The sequence below is a fragment of the Stegostoma tigrinum genome, chromosome 13 (assembly GCF_030684315.1).
Source record: "Stegostoma tigrinum isolate sSteTig4 chromosome 13, sSteTig4.hap1, whole genome shotgun sequence".
Lineage (NCBI taxonomy): Eukaryota > Metazoa > Chordata > Chondrichthyes > Orectolobiformes > Stegostomatidae > Stegostoma > Stegostoma tigrinum.
In genome coordinates, this window is record NC_081366.1 from 11,507,173 (window position 1) to 11,525,779 (window position 18,607).

General features: G+C 57.6%; 2 protein-coding genes and 1 pseudogene across 5 annotated transcripts in view; 1 reads left to right on the top strand and 2 right to left on the bottom strand.

The window, feature by feature from the left end:
- The window catches only part of sqstm1 (sequestosome 1), a 55,779-nt gene extending 53,461 nt beyond the window's left edge, over positions 1–2,318 (top strand). For all 4 annotated transcript variants that reach the window (XM_059650562.1, XM_059650563.1, XM_048543529.2 and 1 more), the window contains one exon: positions 1,042–2,318. In XM_059650562.1, the coding sequence (XP_059506545.1) occupies positions 1,042–1,199 (158 nt within the window). In that variant the 3' untranslated portion in view covers positions 1,200–2,318. The remainder of the gene's footprint in view (positions 1–1,041) is intronic.
- A 504-nt stretch (positions 2,319–2,822) lies between these two features.
- Positions 2,823–18,607, bottom strand: part of mrnip (MRN complex interacting protein) — a 16,147-nt gene continuing 362 nt past the window's right edge. Inside the window, exons 2-7 of the mRNA XM_048543017.1 lie at positions 11,139–11,198; positions 9,953–10,050; positions 8,088–8,169; positions 6,278–6,429; positions 5,838–5,943; positions 2,823–4,081 (exon numbers count right to left, since the gene is read on the bottom strand). Of these exons, the coding sequence (XP_048398974.1) occupies positions 3,362–4,081; positions 5,838–5,943; positions 6,278–6,429; positions 8,088–8,169; positions 9,953–10,050; positions 11,139–11,198 (1,218 nt within the window). The 3' untranslated portion in view covers positions 2,823–3,361. The remainder of the gene's footprint in view (positions 4,082–5,837; positions 5,944–6,277; positions 6,430–8,087; positions 8,170–9,952; positions 10,051–11,138; positions 11,199–18,607) is intronic.
- LOC132210452 (basic proline-rich protein-like) lies at positions 11,354–15,698 on the bottom strand (annotated as a pseudogene).

The following is an 18,607-nucleotide window of genomic DNA, read 5'->3' on the forward strand; positions in this document are numbered from 1 at the left end:
AAACTGTCTCCATAGAATCTCCACCATGTGAAAACAGGCTGTTTTTGGCCCAAGTCCAGACCGACCTTCTGAAGAGCATCCCATCCAGACCCATACCCCTATCCTTTTCCCTGTAACCATTTCCTATGGCTAACACTCTCTCTCTCTCTCTTTCTTTTTTTTTCTTTTTAAAACACATGCATCCCTGAACACTCTGGGTAATTTTAGCCTTGCCAATCCACCTAACTTCGGCATCTTTCGTCTGTGAGAGGAAACTAGAGCAACCGGCAGAAACCCACACACTGGAAGAATGTGCAAACTTCACACGCTTGCCGGAGAGTGGAGTTGAACCCGGGTCCCTGGTGCTGTGAGGCAGCAATGCTGCCCTGCATCTGGTTCATGATCTACATTTTGCTCTTACATTTTGTCTTTGAGGTCCATGGTGGGGTTGGATTCTTGAACTTTGATTCCATGTCCTTTTGATATTTTAGTCCAGTCATATGCCTGGGAATTCTGTCCTAACTTGAAGGTCCTAATTAAGTGGATCTAGACCAGGTGGTAACTGAAATAGATTAGTAAACCATATGGATTTTACTGACAAATCATCATTAAACTCCTAATTCGGTTTTTTTTTCTAATGGATTCAAGTTCCATTTGCAATGGTGGGATTTGAACCAGTGTCCAGTACATTACTTGGGTCTACGGGTTAATAGTCCAGCAATTAATACCTCTTGGCTATGCTGTCCCTTGCTTATTTCATTTTTAATCTTTTTATTTCCACTCTTTGCCTGATGCATCATTGAATAACAAAAGGCCTTAATCTCGTCTGTCCACCCTATTACAGACCACCCCTCTGCTCCCACCTCCTCTTGAATAAAAATATTGTTACACTACGTCAATTTTCTATTTTCACTTGAACTGTACGTGCTAGAAATCTGAACTATTTGGTTTTTTTGTATAGATATTTAGCTGTCCTATGAACATCTGCATTTTTCTTTAAACTTGAACCAATGCTTGTAGTGTCTTGTTTTGGTTATCATGAGAATTTTTTTTTTCTTCTAGATGCAGAGCCACGTCTGATAGAAGCCCTATCTCAAATGCTGTCCATGGGATTCCATGATGAGGGAGGTTGGTTGACTCGGCTCTTGCAAACCAAGCAGTGTGACATTGGAGCAGCGCTCGATGCGATGCAACCTGCAAAAGGGCCGGCTCGCCAATAAATCACTTTGCAAAAAGAAAAAAAAAAAGTTTGTTGATGGATATTTTCTGCTTCAATATTATCGGATTGCTGCTTTTCCCAATTAATTATAATCTCTTAATTGCACTTTCTGTAAAATGTTATTTTTTATTTTAGAACGCTCTAAGGGCTGTGCAGGTTCTCGGTGGTCCCTATCTGACCTCACATCTGTATTTTCCCAGGGTTGGGAAAGAATTCCCAGTTTTGTTTTGGACCTTAATTTGCATTGTCACCTTTTTTAACTCACTCTGGTTCATAAAATCCTCCACACACATTTGAACTGAGTAGGGGTTACTTCACTAATATTCTTAATATACTGTATTTAGCGTTTGCTTTTAAATACTGGGTCTATTTCTCTTTCCCCCCCTCTTGGGGCTTCTATTGCATACATCCCTACAATTGATGAAAGTTGCTGTTCATGGTGTTAGTGCAGGGTCTTTTTATTCACCACTAACCTATGCTTGAGCTGAGCACTTTTTCAGTGGAAAGAAACAAAATTAGATTCTCCTAATGAATGAGTAGTTGGGACCAAAAAAAATTAAGTGGGGGAAGATGAAGATCAGGTAATTGCTTCACTAATACAGCCCAAAGGACTACATAGAAAGCTGCAGTGGGGTGAAACAAGTGGCTAAGATGTTAACAATATATAAGTTGCAGTCTCGATAGGGACCACAGACTGAACACCAGATGTTAAAATTGTTAACCACAAAACATGACTCCACTGCAACTGGCAGGAGTTAGTGCCTAGTAAGCCTGCCAATCTCCACTTGTCAGCAGTAATGTGGGAAAAATCTAAAATCTCTGCTTGGAATCTGAGGTATTACCATCCAGTCAAATACAAAGTGAAGGGAAGAGAATTGGCAATAACTAAAAGGAGGACTGCTGATATTTTTGCCCAAGTATTGGAAGTGAAAGTGTACTGTCTTTAAAAATTTGAGCTTCTAAATCTTTTTCATCCCCCATTTGCACCATATGACTTGTGCTATATAAGCAACAGTTCCACTTCAGAACATCTGTCCTCCCTGGAAAGCACTTTAAATTAGTGTTAAATGTTAATCTGTACTTTGTTATTCCCTGCAATAAAAGCTGCATTTTAAAAAGAGAAGCTCTGAATTATTTACTGGGGGGTCAAAGTTGACTTGGGCAATTTGAAGACGTTAACACATTCTTTTGAATGGTTAGCATGGTAGTGAAGTGACTTTTAATGTTTGAAGAAGGGTTTACAGCCTTTCATCCTGTGGCTTTGGGGGGGGGGGTGGGGAAATATGGGATTGGCAGTAATTAGATTGATCTGCATAGACTTGCTGTATTGTCTAATGGACATCCAGGCAGATAATCTTCTGCCAATTCAGTGATAATTTTTATTTAACCTTTTCATTGTTTGGCAAAGCCTGTACTCCTTATGAGAGAAAACTTAGTAACAAGAGTGCCATATACCAAACACTGAGGTGTCTCAAAGTGGTCATGACTAATGTGAAGGCTCTGCCTAATGATCTGAGGATGTGTGATCTTGAATTATGGCAGCTAGCAGAAATAAACGAAGTTTATCCTCCTAGGTTCATTCACATTCGCAAAGATTTCACAGCATTAAAACAAGAGAAGTAGCCCCACTGAAACATTTCAAATTTATTTTAGATTGCTTTAATTCACAACTATCTGACAACAAAAGCACTTAATGAGCAATAAGCTAAACTCCAAAAGGTAACATCTTTCCTGATCTGAGGCTATACACCAGCCAGACATTCATTCTTTAAAAAAAAATCATAACATTTAAAAAAAAAGTCAGCCCATCTGTACAAAAATCTCCCAAACAAAGAGAATTGGTAATGAACATAGCCAGCTTCAGGAGAACTCATCTGTGACAGTATCATGGAAAATCTTACTACCAACCTACTGTTCTGCAACAATATCATCCCAGGATAGGGTACAACAGAATAGACTTTGTAATTTCCAACTGCTGTTTCTCACAAGCATTACCTGAAATAATCTCTCCATCTTTCATTAAACCTTGCAAACGTGCTGGCAGATTTGGTGCAAGTTTGTAAAAAATCACAGTGTAACACTGCTTGTCTGATAATATAACATCAGGTGCCCCCATTTTATAAGCCACAAAACCCTGCAGTTGAAAGGCAGGGGGATCAAAAATCACGCATCATCAAAATCCTCATCTGTCTGAAAGAGCGAGAGAAAGCAGCTGCCTTGCTTAGCCTGAAATCCAAAATCTGTACGAGGTTTCTCACGAACCGAAAGTTGACAGAATGATAGGGATTGAGGGGCCAAAGGAGACCCTGACTTTGGAACACATGAAGCTCCAGAAGCACCATCCATGGACACAGAGAAAGGGTCATGCTCTTCTGTTACAGCTCCACATGCAATACTGCTGAGTGTGTGCACATCAGTAGTGGGTTCAGGCAAACTCAGCATAGTCCTGTCTTCTTCAACCTGTTCTAGAGAAGTGAGTGAGCAAGTCATGGTTTCCTCTGTAATTCTTTCAGTGATTTGTAGTGAACTTGGGTGGCCATTACAAGCCACTCGCAAACCAGCAAAACCATCCACATCTTTTCTGTAATTTACAATAGCAGAATCTGCTGAGGGCTGGGCCCCCTTCCAGGTTAGATACCCCTCAGCTTTACCAGTGCCTTGACTGAAGAATTCATCGTCTTCTGTCATACTACGTGGTAGGAATCTATCCCACCTAGAGGCGTGTGCACCCTGTTGTTTAATTGTGCCATACCAGCTTTCATCATTCAGCGAGGTCACTAGATTGGATTCTAAATGTATGCTGTTTGAAATGTTGTTCCTTTCTGTATGCCTAGTCACTTGATGCCCGTTTCTTCTTTCAGTTAGTGTGGAATTCATACATTTCTAGGAGAGAGAAAAACACCAGAAAGAAATGAAGAACAACAAAAGTTCATTTTGGGAATTGAAATCCATGCATCTAGTCCCCTAACCTCCCATCAAACTTAATCCACCAGTGCCTAACTCTCCTAAAGACTATCTCATTGGTACTCTCACACTACTCCAGCTGTGAACATCTCTCAGTTGGTTAGCAATCTGTGAACAGATAAAGAGACTTCCAAGATAATAAAATGTGAGGCTGGATGAACACAGCAGGCCAAGCAGCATCTCAGGAGCACAAAAGCTGACGTTTCGGGCCTAGACCCTTCATCAGAGAGGGGTCTAGGCCCGAAACGTCAGCTTTTGAGCTCCTGAGATGCTACTTGGCCTGCTGTGTTCATCCAGCCTCACATTTTATCTTGGAATTCTCCAGCATCTGCAGTTCCCGTTATCTTAGATAAAGAGACTTCCCTTGTTTCACTATAGCGGCTTTCACAACCTCAAGATTTCCCAAAAGAATCAGTCACTGTCGTAATGAAGGAAACACAGCAGCCAGTTTACAACAGCAAACTCCATAAACAGCAATCTGATAATGACCAGATAATCCATTTTTTGAAATTCTGATTGAGGGGAAAATATTGGCCAGGACATCTGGGAGAATAGTCTTGTCGCTCAAAGTACACCCATGAATCTGTGTCCACTTGAGAGACCAGATATCTCCCTGGGTAAACCTCTCATGTGAAAGATGGCCCTCTGATGGTGCGCTATTCCTTCAGAAATGGATGAGGTATCAGCCAAGATTTTATGCTTTAAAATTCTGCTGTAGGACTTGAACCCATAAGTTAAAAGCCAGAGTGCTGACCACTGAACAAGGCTGACATCGCACATTTTTCAACTATGAATTTAAATAGAAATTTGTCAGGTTCACTCAGCCTAATTTGAATATTTCTGGTTTAATATTTAAATACCTAAGTTTAGGTCCTTTGGTTGAAGATCCAGGGGCAACGGTTATCCATTTAAAATTGCCACCCAGAGAGCAAAAGGAGAAATTTCTTCACACAACAGAATGGACTTTTTTCTTATGAGGAATGTTTGAGCATAGATCACTGCATTAAACGATACACTGTTTCACCAGAACCCTGATGAAAGATCATCTTGTCCTGAAACTTTAACTCTGTCTCTCCACAGATGCTGCCTGGCCTGCTGAGTATTTCCAGCATTTCACTTGTTTGTATTAATAGCAGAGCATACCAGGTAGCTGAAACTGCTGAAAAATAAATCCACATATATTGTTTCTCCAGACTGAGATTAGGACCTCCGCTGTCAAATTGTTGTGCTAGGGAAGCAAACTGTGCCAAATAAGTGGGTGCAGATAAAGCTATTTGATTTTACATACCTTGAACACAAACAGAATTTTTTTCTGCATCTAGATATACAGCACTGGCCTCAGCACAGATCCAATAGAAGGGTTACAATGTCCTACCTAGAGTTTTGTGTTCTTTACCACACAGAAAAGGGTGTGCTACTCTTGTCATTTGCTCCATCTGGTGAAATTGAGGGACAATGACAGCATATTGGAAAAGAAAGCCAATAAAACCCTCTCGCCCACCCCAATGCCATCCAACAATTTGTTCCTGGTTTTAACAACACCTACAGCAACTCAAGCTGGGACGGGAAGAGAGAGAGAGAGAGAGAACCCAACTGTTTTCAGCAATCATATTTAGCCCAGCTTTCCCAGCAAAAATCACAAGTCTTTCACAAGTCACATCAGTCGAATTCTCACCAGATAGCGACCCATGGCCGTTTGAGAGGATTCTGTTTCCTGGTTGTCAGTACCATTACCACACAGCTCCAGTTGCTTTGAGGTACATAATCCCCTTTTATGTTTGCTAGGAATGAAGATAGAAAAACATTCCAACACAGTTTCCTCATTATTTAAACTGAATAACACTTTATCCTCATCAACTCAAAAACTCCACACCCCCACCTACCTTGTGGATAGCCCACTTCACCACCTTAATTAGTCTCCTCCAGCATAGCAATAAGTACTAAGTATGAGGATGTCGCATCCAAGTTAGCTCCTACCTTGTCTGACAGTCAACTGTGGCTCACTACATAGCTATCAAGAACAGGAATTTCCACTCCCTGAACCTCATCCACTTCTGTCTACAACAAAATACCCCTAGCCCCAGCCTAAGCTTAAGCCAGGGGCTGACCTCTCACCTTCTATTCCGGTTGGCATTCCTCATGCTTTCCTGGAACCTCTGGCGATCTGTGTATACAATGTCTTTCTCTTTTCCTTCCTCATCTGATGTCTCAATAATGGGATTCTGGTCCAAATAAACACTCCAACGGCTGCTAGCTGAGTTCTCCAACTGAGAGAGTGTACATTATGCAAGAAACACGTCAAGTGTGTCATATCAACCCACAGATTCACTTCAAAATAAAGATAGTTTATAAATTGTACGAAATGAAAGCATATAAGATAACTTGCTTCAAAAGTCAGATTTGGTTTTCAGAGTCCAACAGCCGTCAAGCTAAAAACATCAGTCTCTTTGCTCACAGCAGTGTCCCACAAATAACATTCATTACAGTACAACAATGGGACGTATATGGACGTACATGGAATAGTGTAGGTTAGATGAGCTTCAGATTGGTATGACAGGTCGGCACAACATCGAGGGCCGAAGGGCCTGTACTGTGCTGTAATGTTCTATGATCTATGAACAACTGGTGGCTATGTCAGGCCATCAGTTCAAAGCTTGTACACCAAGTGACAAAATGGATTTGAATAAATATGACGATTTACAGATGAACTGTCATTAAAAATCCAAATGGTTCACGAAGCTCCTTCGGAAAGGGAACTTGCTGTCAAACCCAGCTTAACCTATACTAGCCCACTCATTCTACTAGCAGGAACATAGGATTGCAGCAGTAGTAGATATTTGCCTCTCAGCTTGCCTTACAACTCAATCAGATCAGCAATGATCCATAAATGCCACTTTACTACATTATCGCCAGATCCCTTGATTCCTTTACCTCTATAGAAACCTAACAATTTCTGTCCTGAACATTCTCCATACCTGAATCTCCACCTGTGAGGTACAAGAGATTCATCAGCCACCAAGTAAAGAAATTTCTCATCTCAATCCCAAGTAGCAGACCCCTTATTCTGAAAATAATGTCCCTGATCCTGGACACACCTGGCCTCACCGACGGGAAATATTCTTTCTGCACCTACCCCGGTGAGCCCTGCAAGAATTCTGTCTGCTTAAATGAGACCACTTTTCATTCTTTCAGATTATGTAGAATGCTAAGCCAGTTTCCTAAATTTCTCCTCACAGGTCAGACCTATTATCCTAGGAATAAATTTGATGAGCTTTAGTTGCACTCCTTCTACAGCATATATATCCTTCTTTAAATAAGGAGTCAAAACAGCACACAATACTCCAGGTCTAGTCTCACAAGGCTCTATATAATTGCAGCAAGACATCGTTACTCTTGTACTAAATCTCAACATACCATTTACCTTTCTGATTATCTGCTGCATCTGCATGTTAGTTTTCAGTGACTCATGGACAAGGCCATCAAGATCCCCTTGAATATCAAATGAGTTGACTCATACAGAGTGCCCCCAATTTAGGAAAATCCAACTTACAAATGCTCATACTTTTGAACAATCTCAAACAAGGGTGTAATCTTAAAGATTTCACATACAAACATTTTCTGTATTTACAAACTACTCCTTTACAGTGTCATGCTTTGTGTTTCCACTTACATACAAATTGACTTGTGAACAGACCGCAGAACAGAAACAGTTTGAAATTCCAGACTGCCCATACTGAACTTGGTATTGGCAAGTATTATAATTTACTATAGATGGAAGCCGCGTCCAACCAATATTCACTGTTAGACATGCAACATGAAATACAAGTCAGCAGCTACAGGTTTTGCAAAGCACCAAAATGAATTTGGATCAGTTAGGGTGGAGAGCCAATGAATTAAGCCGACCTCTCATTTGGAACTCTCTCACCTGCTCATTCACTGTACAAAGTCTTTCAGAATTGCAGTCAGTGTTTGCACATTTTGGTTCCTTAATGGACCTGCCACCAAAACTGAAAATAAAATGAAAGATGAGGTGAGCAAGTCAATGATTGTGAACCAGCAAACCATAAATTAGAAGTATAAACTCAATCTCAATTCAATTTAACAACCTCTGATTGTGAAACTAAATCTGATTGATTGGAATGTTACAGATAAAACTAAAAACTGCCAGATTGTTTTAAATATCCTACACATTCACTTATGACTTTAAGGAAGGGAACCTGCCTTACTTACTTGGTCTGGTTGCGATTCTCATTAACTCTATAAATCAAAGATCCCCGGTCCCAAATGCTATTCACCACGTTTTGCTGGAATTTGTGGATTTATATTGAGGGCAGGAATAATTCACAGTCAAACAAACTCACTTATAAGAGGGAATATGGGGGAGGGCTAAACCCTATGGAATCACACCTCAACATGCCTTTGAGAGATTGATACTGCATAATGAATATTTCCATTTAGGCCTCAGCTCAACTACTGTACCCTATTTTGGAACCACATTTTAGGAATTATGTCAAAGCACTGGAAAGAATACAGAAAGAGATTTGCTGTCAGGTTGCCAAATGTGAAAGACTTCAGTTATGTGAAGAAATTCTACTAACCAGGATTCTTCTCCTTAAAGCAGATAGAGATCTATGGGATGCTCCAAGTGGCGTGTTCTAAATTATAAAGAATTTTGACAGACCAAGTAGGAAAAAACTATTTGCTCTGATCAGTGGTTCAGTAACCAAAGATCACAGAATTAAAATAATCCAATGAGGAGCAATTTGTAGAGCGGAGGAGAAAGACAGGGGATCTGATTGAAATATATAAAATTCTAACAGGATTGGACAAACTAAGTGCAGAGAGGATGCTTCACCTTGGTGGTGTGTCTGGAACCAGGAGATACAGTCTCAGAAAACAAAGTGTACAGCTGGATGAACACAGCAGGCCTTCATGGGTCTACGCCCGAAACGGCAGCTTTTGTGCTCCTAAGATGCTGCTTGGCTTGCTGTGTTTATCAGCTCTACACTTTGCTTTCTTGGATTCTCCAGCATCTGCAGCTCCTATTATCTCAGGTACAGTCTCAGGATGACTTCTGTGCAGAGGAGTGTCATTTATTCAAACACTGAACTTTTGCTCACTTGTGTATGTCTTGTGCCAATTTAAACATGGTAGTGCCTAAGAAATTAATGATTTCCTTACCAGATGTGGCTTTTCGTTTCAGGGAGGGTTCTTAAATATCAAGGGTACTGATGAATTTTTCTAATTATTATTGAGGTCCAAACACTGCATACGCAACACAAATATTGAATACATTGTCACAATCACCTGATAAATAGTTGGTGAGTCTGAGAAAGGAGCACTTGAAAATTAAACATTGGCACTTGAGAAAATTGGTCACCCTCAAAAAACGTTTGCACTACACTTCCTTCAGCACTCTGTTTCCATTCTGGGATTCTTGGCAATGGTTAACAAATGGTAAAAACTCAGAATCATTAAGACTGGGTTGAGTAATTGGCATTCAGCTCTGGCTAATGACCAAAAGGGTTAAGATGTTTTCGTGCCAGCTATGATAGACGATGCACTGCCTGAAACAGACTCAACAGCAATGTTCAAAGACAACTGAATATATATTTCAGGAAGAAAAATCTACAAGTCTATTGAGAAAGGGCAGGGAAGAACAAACTAATTGACCAGTTTTCAAACAGCCTATGCAGCTGCTCCAATCTGAAAGCCTTCTTCTGCACTGTATCATTCTATAGATTATTTAATCAATCCAGGAAACACAAGGAAAAGTAAAAGTGAGGTTACCAAGCAGCTGCTTCCATTGCCTGCATCCTTTCCCCCTGCAGCATGTTCAACTTCTGCACATGTCGTCGACAGTCAGCACCCGAGCCCTGGCCATATATCTGGGGAGATATCATGTCAAATCATAACTCAGGAGGAAAAATCAAATCCAGGAGAGATGGAGAAAAACTGCAATTTTACAGCATCCTTTGTAACCTTAGGATATTCCCAAAACCTTTAACAACAACCAAAACACTTCATTCATTCACTGCTGTAATGCAGGAAGTGTAGCAGCCAATTAGCATATGAGAAGTCTCACAAACAGCAGAGATAAATAACCAGATCAGAGATAATGGGAACTGCAGACGCTGGAGAATCCGAGATAACAAAGTGTGGGGCTGGATGAACACAGCAGGCCAAGCAGCATCTCAGGAGCACAAAAGCTGACGTCTCAGACCTAGACCCATCATCTATTTTTACTGATGTTGGCTGAGTCACAGATATTGGTCAGTGCACCAGGGACAAGTGACTGCTCTTCTCCAAGAGGTATCATAAAATGTTTCACATACAGCTGAGGGAATGGATATAGGCCTTGATTTAATGTCTCACTTAAAAACGGCACCTCTGACAGTGCAGCACTCCTTTTGGATTGCATGGATGTATCAGCCGGATTTGTTTGATTCAGAGATAAAAAGGCTGTTCCCAATGGGCTACGACAGACAGAGATATGAGCACTCTATTATATTTCAATGATTGTCTGTTGACTACATTTGAGATAAGGATATTTGGTAAAAGGACTAAAAGGGGGATAATATTTAGAACTCAACTTTGAGGCAAACAAATTAGTTCGACTGATGAATTTGAATTTTTTTGACTTCATCATTTGCACAGACTTGTCAGCTATTGGAAAAGAGTTGAAAAAGACAATTGTCTCTCATGGGCTGTGTATATGTATATTAGTTAAAGTGTGCATACTGCAGGGTGGTGGTGGGGGGGGTTGGGAAGAGTGGCTGGGCAGTGTTTTTTGAAAGCGTTAGCACAGGCTTCTCCTGTGTTGTCAGATTTTAACAGACAGATCCATACAGACCTGCTACTTTATTCTCAGACCTTTTGCCTTCTGCCTGGCTTTTTGCTAATTATGTTATTTTAAGTCCCTTGGATCAAGTGGAGGTTCTTCCTCCATTCTGCACTATAAAATCAACATCCTCACCTTCAGCACTGACTGTTTTGCTTCGCACAACTTGCAGTTCCACTTCTTGCTCTTCTTAACCTTACACAGACAATACCAATTAAACATTTCAGTAAAATACAGATGGGGGGAGGGAAGTGGGGATTTGGGAGGGGGTGTGACTGGCGGGGGAGTGGGTTTTGGGTGAGGAGTGGGATTTGGGGGCAGAAGTGGGGGAGGGGGGAGAAAGGTGGGGGGGGAGACGGAGGTGGGGGGGGAGACGGAGGTGGGGGGGGAGGCGGAGGTGGGCGGGGGGGGGAGGCGGAGGTGGGCGGGGGGGGGAGACGGAGGTGGGCGGGGGGGGGGGAGACGGAGGTGGGCGGGGGGGGGGGGGAGACGGAGGTGGGCGGGGGGGGGGGGAGACGGAGGTGGGCGGGGGGGGGGGGAGACGGAGGTGGGCGGGGGGGGGAGAGACGGAGGTGGGCGGGGGGGGAGAGACGGAGGTGGGCGGGAGACGGAGGTGGGCGGGGGGGGGGAGACGGAGGTGGGCGGGGGGGGGAGACGGAGGTGGGCGGGGGGGGGAGACGGAGGTGGGCGGGGGAGACGGAGGTGGGCGGGGGGGGGGAGACGGAGGTGGGCGGGGGGGGGGAGACGGAGGTGGGCGGGGGGGGGGGGAGACGGAGGTGGGCGGGGGGGGGAGACGGAGGTGGGCGGGGGGGGGAGACGGAGGTGGGCGGGGGGGGGAGACGGAGGTGGGCGGGGGGGGGGAGACGGAGGTGGGCGGGGGGGGAGACGGAGGTGGGCGGGGGGGGGGAGACGGAGGTGGGCGGGGGGGGGGGAGACGGAGGTGGGCGGGGGGGGGGGACGGAGGTGGGCGGGGGGGGGGGAGACGGAGGAGGGCGGGGGGGGGGGACGGAGGAGGGCGGGGGGGGGGACGGAGGAGGGCGGGGGGGGGAGACGGAGGAGGGCGGGGGGGGGGAGACGGAGGAGGGCGGGGGGGGGAGACGGAGGAGGGAGGGGGGGGGAGACGGAGGAGGGAGGGGGGGGGAGACGGAGGAGGGAGGGGGGGGGAGACGGAGGAGGGAGGGGGGGGGAGACGGAGGAGGGAGGGGGGGGGGAGACGGAGGAGGGAGGGGGGGGAGACGGAGGAGGGAGGGGGGGGAGACGGAGGAGGGAGGGGGGGGAGACGGAGGAGGGGAGTGATGGCGGGGGGGGGGAGTGATGGCGGGGGGGGGAGTGATGGCGGGGGGGAGTGATGGCGGGGGGGAGTGATGGCGGGGGGGAGTGATGGCGGGGGGGGGCGGAGGAGAGCGGGGGGGGGCGGAGGAGAGCGGGGGCGGAGGAGGGCGGGGGGGGCGGAGGAGGGCGGGGGGACGGGGGGGGGCGGGGGGACGGGGGGGGGCGGAGGGGGACGGGGGGGGGGGCGGAGGGGGGGCGGGGGAGGGGCGGAGGGGGGCGGGGGAGGGGCGGGGGAGGGCGGGGGAGGGCGGGGGGGCGGAGGAGGGCGGGGGGGGCGGAGGAGGGCGGGGGGGGCGGAGGAGGGCGGGGGGGGCGGAGGAGGGCGGGGGGGGCGGAGGAGGGCGGGGGGGCGGGAGGGCGGGGGAGGGCGGGGGAGGGCGGGGGAGGGCGGGGGAGCGGGGGAGGGCGGGGGGCGGGGGGGGCGGGGGGGGCGGGGGGGGCGGAGGGCGGGGGAGGGCGGGGGAGCGGGGGAGGGCGGGGGAGCGGGGGAGGGCGGGGGGAGGGCGGGGGAGGGCGGGGGAGGGCGGGGGAGGGCGGGGGAGCGGGGGAGGGCGGGGGAGCGGGGGAGCGGGGGAGGGCGGAGGAGGGCGGGGGGCGGGGGGGCGGAGGAGGGCGGGGGGGCGGAGGAGGGCGGGGGAGGGCGGGGGGGGCGGGGGAGGGCGGGGGGGGCGGAGGAGGGCGGGGGGGGCGGAGGAGGGCGGGGGGGCGGAGGAGGGCGGGGGGGGCGGAGGAGGGCGGGGGGGGGCGGGGGGGGGGCGGGCGGGGGGGGCGGAGGAGGGCGGAGGAGGGCGGGGGGGCGGAGGAGGGCGGGGGGGGGCGGAGGAGGGCGGGGGGGGCGGAGGAGGGCGGGGGGGCGGGGGGGCGGAGGAGGGCGGGGGGGCGGGGGAGGGCGGGGGGGCGGGGGAGGGCGGGGGGCGGGCAGGGGGGGCGGAGGAGAGGTGGGGGCGGAGGGACGGAGGAGAGGGGGGGGCAGGGGGAGGAGAGGGGGGGGGCAGGGGGAGGAGAGGGGGGGGGCAGGGGGAGGAGAGGGGGGGGGCAGGGGGAGGAGAGGGGGGGGGGCAGGGGGAGGAGAGGGGGGGGGCAGGGGGAGGAGAGGGGGGGGGCAGGGGGAGGAGGGGGGGGGGGCAGGGGGAGGAGAGGGGGGGGCAGGGGGAGGAGAGGGGGGGGGCAGGGGGAGGAGAGGGGGGGGGCAGGGGGAGGAGAGGGGGGGGCAGGGGGGTGGGAGGAGAGGGGGGGGCAGGAGAGGGGGGGGCGGGGGGGGAGGAGAGGGGGGGGCAGGGGGACGGAGGAGAGGGGGGGGCAGGGGGACGGAAAAGAGGGAGGCGGCAGGGGGACGGAAAAGAGGGAGGCGGCAGGGGGACGGAAAAGAGGGGGGCGGCAGGGGGACGGAGGAGAGGGGGGCGGCAGGGGGACGGAGGAGGGCAGGGGGACGGAGGAGGGCGGGGGGACGGAAGGGGGGGGGGCGGGGGGACGGAGGGGGGGGGCGGGGGGACGGAGGGGGGGGCGGGGGGACGGAGGGGGGGGGCGGGGGGACGGAGGGGGGGGGGCGGGGGGACGGAGGGGGGGGGGGCGGGGGGACGGAGGGGGGGGGCGGGGGGACGGAGGGGGGGGGGCGGGGGGACGGAGGGGGGGGGGCGGGGGGACGGAGGGGGGGGGGGCGGGGGGACGGAGGGGGGGGACGGAGGACGGAGGGGGGGGGGACGGAGGACGGAGGGGGGGACGGACGGAGGACGGAGGGGGGGGGGAACGGAGGAGGGGGGGGGACGGAGGAGGGGGGGGGACGGAGGAGGGGGGGGGGACGGAGGGGGGGGGGGGACGGAGGAGGGGGGGGGACGGAGGAGGGGGGGGGACGGAGGAGGGGGGGGGGACGGAGGAGGGGGGGGGGACGGAGGAGGGGGGGGGACGGAGGAGGGGGGGGGACGGAGGAGGGGGGGGGACGGAGGAGGGGGGGGGGACGGAGGAGGGGGGGGGGGACGGAGGGGGGGGGCGGAGGAGGGCGGGGGGGCGGAGGAGGGCGGGGGGCGGAGGAGGGCGGGGGGGCGGAGGAGGGCGGGGGGGCGGAGGAGGGCGGGGGGGCGGAGGAGGGCGGGGGGCGGAGGAGGGCGGGGGCGGAGGAGGGCGGGGGGGCGGAGGAGAGGTGGGGGCAGGGGGACGGAGGAGAGGGGGGCGGCGGGGGGACGGAGGAGAGGGGGGCGGCGGGGGGACGGAGGAGAGGGGGGCGGCGGGGGGACGGAGGAGAGGGGGGGGCGGAGGGGCGGAGGGGGGGCGGAGGGGCGGAGGGGGGGGCGGAGGGGCGGAGGGGGGGGCGGAGGGGCGGAGGGGGGGGCGGAGGGGCGGAGGGGGGGGCGGGGGGGCAGAGGAGGGGGGGGGGCGGGGGGGCTGAGGAGAGGGGGGGGCGGGGGGGCAGAGGAGAGGGGGGGGCGGGGGGGCGGAGGAGGGGGGGGGGGGGCGGGGGGCGGAGGAGGGGGGGGGCGGGGGGCGGAGGAGGGGGGGGCGGGGGGGCGGAGGAGGGGGGGGGGCGGGGGGGCGGAGGAGGGGGGGGGGCGGGGGGGCGGAGGAGGGGGGGGGGCGGGGGGGCGGAGGAGGGGGGGGCGGAGGAGGGGGGGGCGGAGGAGGGGGGGGCGGGGGGACGGAGGAGGGGGTGGGGGGCGGGGGGACGGAGGAGGGGGTGGGCGGGGGGACGGAGGAGAGGGGGGAGCGGGGGGACGAGGAGAGGGGGGAGCGGGGGGACGGAGGAGAGGGGGGGGGCGGAGGGGCGGAGGGGGGGCGGAGGGGCGGAGGGGGGGGCGGAGGGGCAGAGGAGAGGGGGGGGCGGGGGGGCAGAGGAGAGGGGGGGGCGGGGGGGGGGAGAGAGGGGGGGCGGGGGGGCGGAGGAGGGGGGGGGCGGGGGGGCGGAGGAGGGGGGGGGCGGGGGGGCGGAGGAGGGGGGGGCGGAGGAGGGGGGGGCGGGGGGACGGAGGAGGGGGTGGGGGGCGGGGGGACGGAGGAGAGGGGGGAGCGGGGGGACGAGGAGAGGGGGGAGCGGGGGGACGGAGGAGAGGGGGGAGCGGGGGGACGGAGGAGAGGGGGGAGCGGGGGGACGGAGGAGAGGGGGGAGCGGGGGACGGAGGAGAGGGGGGAGCGGGGGGACGGAGGAGAGGGGGGAGCGGGGGGACGGAGGAGAGGGGGGAGCGGGGGGACGGAGGAGAGGGGGGAGCGGGGGGACGGAGGAGAGGGGGAGCGGGGGGACGGAGGAGAGGGGGGGCGGGGGGACGGAGGAGAGGGGGGCGGCGGGGGACGGAGGAGAGGGGGGCGGCGGGGGGACGGAGGAGAGGGGGGGGCGGGGGGACGGAGGAGAGGGGGGGGCGGGGGGGGCGGAGGAGAGGGGGGGGCGGGGGGGACGGAGGAGAGGGGGGGGCGGGGGGACTGAGGAGAGGGGGGAGCGGGGGCGGGGGGACTGAGGAGAGGGGGGAGCGGGGGCGGGGGGACGGAGGAGAGGGGGGAGCGGGGGCGGGGGGACGGAGGAGAGGGGGGAGCGGGGGCGGGGGGACGGAGGAGAGGGGGGAGCGGGGGCGGGGGGACGGAGGAGAGGGGGGAGCGGGGGCGGGGGGACGGAGGAGAGGGGGGGCGGAGGCGAGGGGGGAGCGGGCGCGGGGGGACGGAGGAGAGGGGGGGGCGGAGGCGAGGGGGGGGCGGAGGCGAGGGGGGGGCGGAGGCGAGTGGGGGGCGGAGGCGAGGGGGGCGGAGGCGAGGGGGGGGCGGAGGTGAGGGGGGGGCGGGGGCGGGGGGACGGAGGAGAGGGGGGGCGGAGGCGAGGGGGGGCGGGGGCGAGGGGGGGCGGGGGCGGCGGGGGCGAGGGGGGGCGGGGGCGAGGGGGGGCGGGGGCGAGGGGGGGCGGGGGCGGCGGAGGCGAGGGGGGGCGGGGGACGGAGGCGAGGGGGACGGAGGCGAGGGGGACGGAGGCGAGGGGGACGGAGGCGAGGGGGACGGAGGCGAGGGGGGGGGCGGGGGGACGGAGGCGAGGGGGGGGGCGGGGGGGACGGAGGCGAGGGGGGGGCGGGGGGGACGGAGGCGAGGGGGGGACGGAGGCGAGGGGGGGACGGAGGCGAGGGGGGGACGGAGGCGAGGGGGGGACGGAGGCGAGGGGGGGCGGGGGGGACGGAGGCGAGGGGGGGCGGGGGGGACGGAGGGGAGGGGGGGGACGGAGGGGAGGGGGGGGACGGAGGGGAGGGGGGGGACGGAGGGGGACGGAGGAGAGGGGGGACGGAGGAGAGGGGGGGCGGGGGGACGGAGGAGAGGGGGGGCGGGGGGACGGAGGAGAGGGGGGGCGGGGGACGGAGGAGAGGGGGGCGGGGGACGGAGGAGAGCGGGGCGCGGGGGGACGGAGGAGAGCGGGGCGCGGGGGGACGGAGGAGAGCGGGGCGCGGGGGGACGGAGGAGAGCGGGGCGCGGGGGGACGGAGGAGAGCGGGGCGCGGGGGGACGGAGGAGAGCGGGGCGCGGGGGACGGAGGAGAGCGGGGCGCGGGGGGACGGAGGAGAGCGGGGCGCGGGGGGACGGAGGAGAGCGGGGCGCGGGGGGACGGAGGAGAGCGGGGCGCGGGGGGACGGACGAGAGGGGGGGGCGGGGGGACGGACGAGAGGGGGGGGCGGGGGGACGGACGAGAGGGGGGGGCGGGGGGACGGACGAGAGGGGGGGGCGGGGGGACGGACGAGAGGGGGGGGCGGGGGGACGGACGAGAGGGGGGGGCGGGGGGACGGACGAGAGGGGGGGGCGGGGGGACGGACGAGAGGGGGGGGCGGGGGGACGGACGAGAGGGGGGGGCGGGGGGACGGACGAGAGGGGGGGGCGGGGGCCGGACGAGAGGTGGGGGCGGGGGGACGGAGGAGAGGGGGGGGCGGGGGGACGGAGGAGAGGGGGGGGCGGGGGACGGAGGAGACGGGGGGGCATGGATGAGGGGGGCATGGATGAGGGGGGGCGGGGGGCATGGATGAGGGGGGGCGGGGGGCATGGATGAGGGGGGGGCGGGGGGCATGGATGAGGGGGGGGCGGGGGGCATGGATGAGGGGGGGGCGGGGGGCATGGATGAGGGGGGGGCGGGGGGCATGGATGAGGGGGGGGCGGGGGGCATGGATGAGGGGGGGGCGGGGGGCATGGATGAGGGGGGGCGGGGGGCATGGATGAGGGGGGGGCGGGGGGAATGGATGAGGGGGGGGCGGGGGGAATGGATGAGGGGGGGGCGGGGGGAATGGATGAGGGGGGGGGCGGGGGGATGGAGGAGCGGGGGGCATGGATGAGAGGGGGGCATGGATGAGGGGGGGGCGGGGGGATGGAGGAGAGGGGGGCATGGATGGGGGGGCGGGGGATGGAGGAGAGGCTGGGGGGCGGGGGATGGAGGAGAGGCTGGGGGGCGGGGGATGGAGGAGAGGCGGGGGGCGGGGGGATGGAGGAGAGGAGGGGGGCGGGGGGATGGAGGAGAGGAGGGGGGCGGGGGGATGGAGGAGAGGAGGGGGGGCGGGGGGATGGAGGAGAGGAGGGGGGGCGGGGGGATGGAGGAGAGGAGGGGGGGCGGGGGGATGGAGGAGAGGGGGTGGGGCGGGGGGATGGAGGAGAGGGGGTGGGGCGGGGGGATGGAGGAGGGGGGGTGGGGCGGGGGGATGGAGGAGGGGGGGTGGGGCGGGGGGATGGAGGAGGGGGGGCGGGGGGGAGGACTGGAGGGGGGGCGGACTGGAGGGGGGGCGGGGGGGAGGACTGGAGGGGGGGCGGACTGGAGGGGGGGCGGGGGGATGGAGGAGAGGGGGATGGGGGGAGGAGGCAGGGGGATGGGGGGAGGAGGCAGGGGGAGGGGGGGAGGAGGCAGGGGGAGGGGGGGAGGAGGCAGGGGGAGGGGGGGAGGAGGCAGGGGGAGGGGGGGATGGAGGCGGCGGGCGGATGGAGAGGGGGGGCGGGGGGATGAGGGGGGGTGGGGCGGGGGGATGAGGGGGGGTGGGGCGGGGGGATGAGGGGGGGTGGGGCGGGGGGATGAGGGGGGGTGGGGCGGGGGGATGAGGGGGGGTGGGGCGGGGGGATGAGGGGGGGTGGGGCGGGGGGATGAGGGGGGGTGGGGCGGGGGGATGAGGGGGGGTGGGGCGGGGGGATGGGATGGAGGGGGGGGTGGGATGGAGGGGGGGTGGGGCGGGGGGATGGGATGGAGGGGGGGGTGGGGCGGGGGGATGGATGGGGGGTGGGATGGAGGGGGGGGTGGGACGGAGGGGGGACGGAGGTGGGGTGGGACGGAGGTGGGGGTGGGACGGG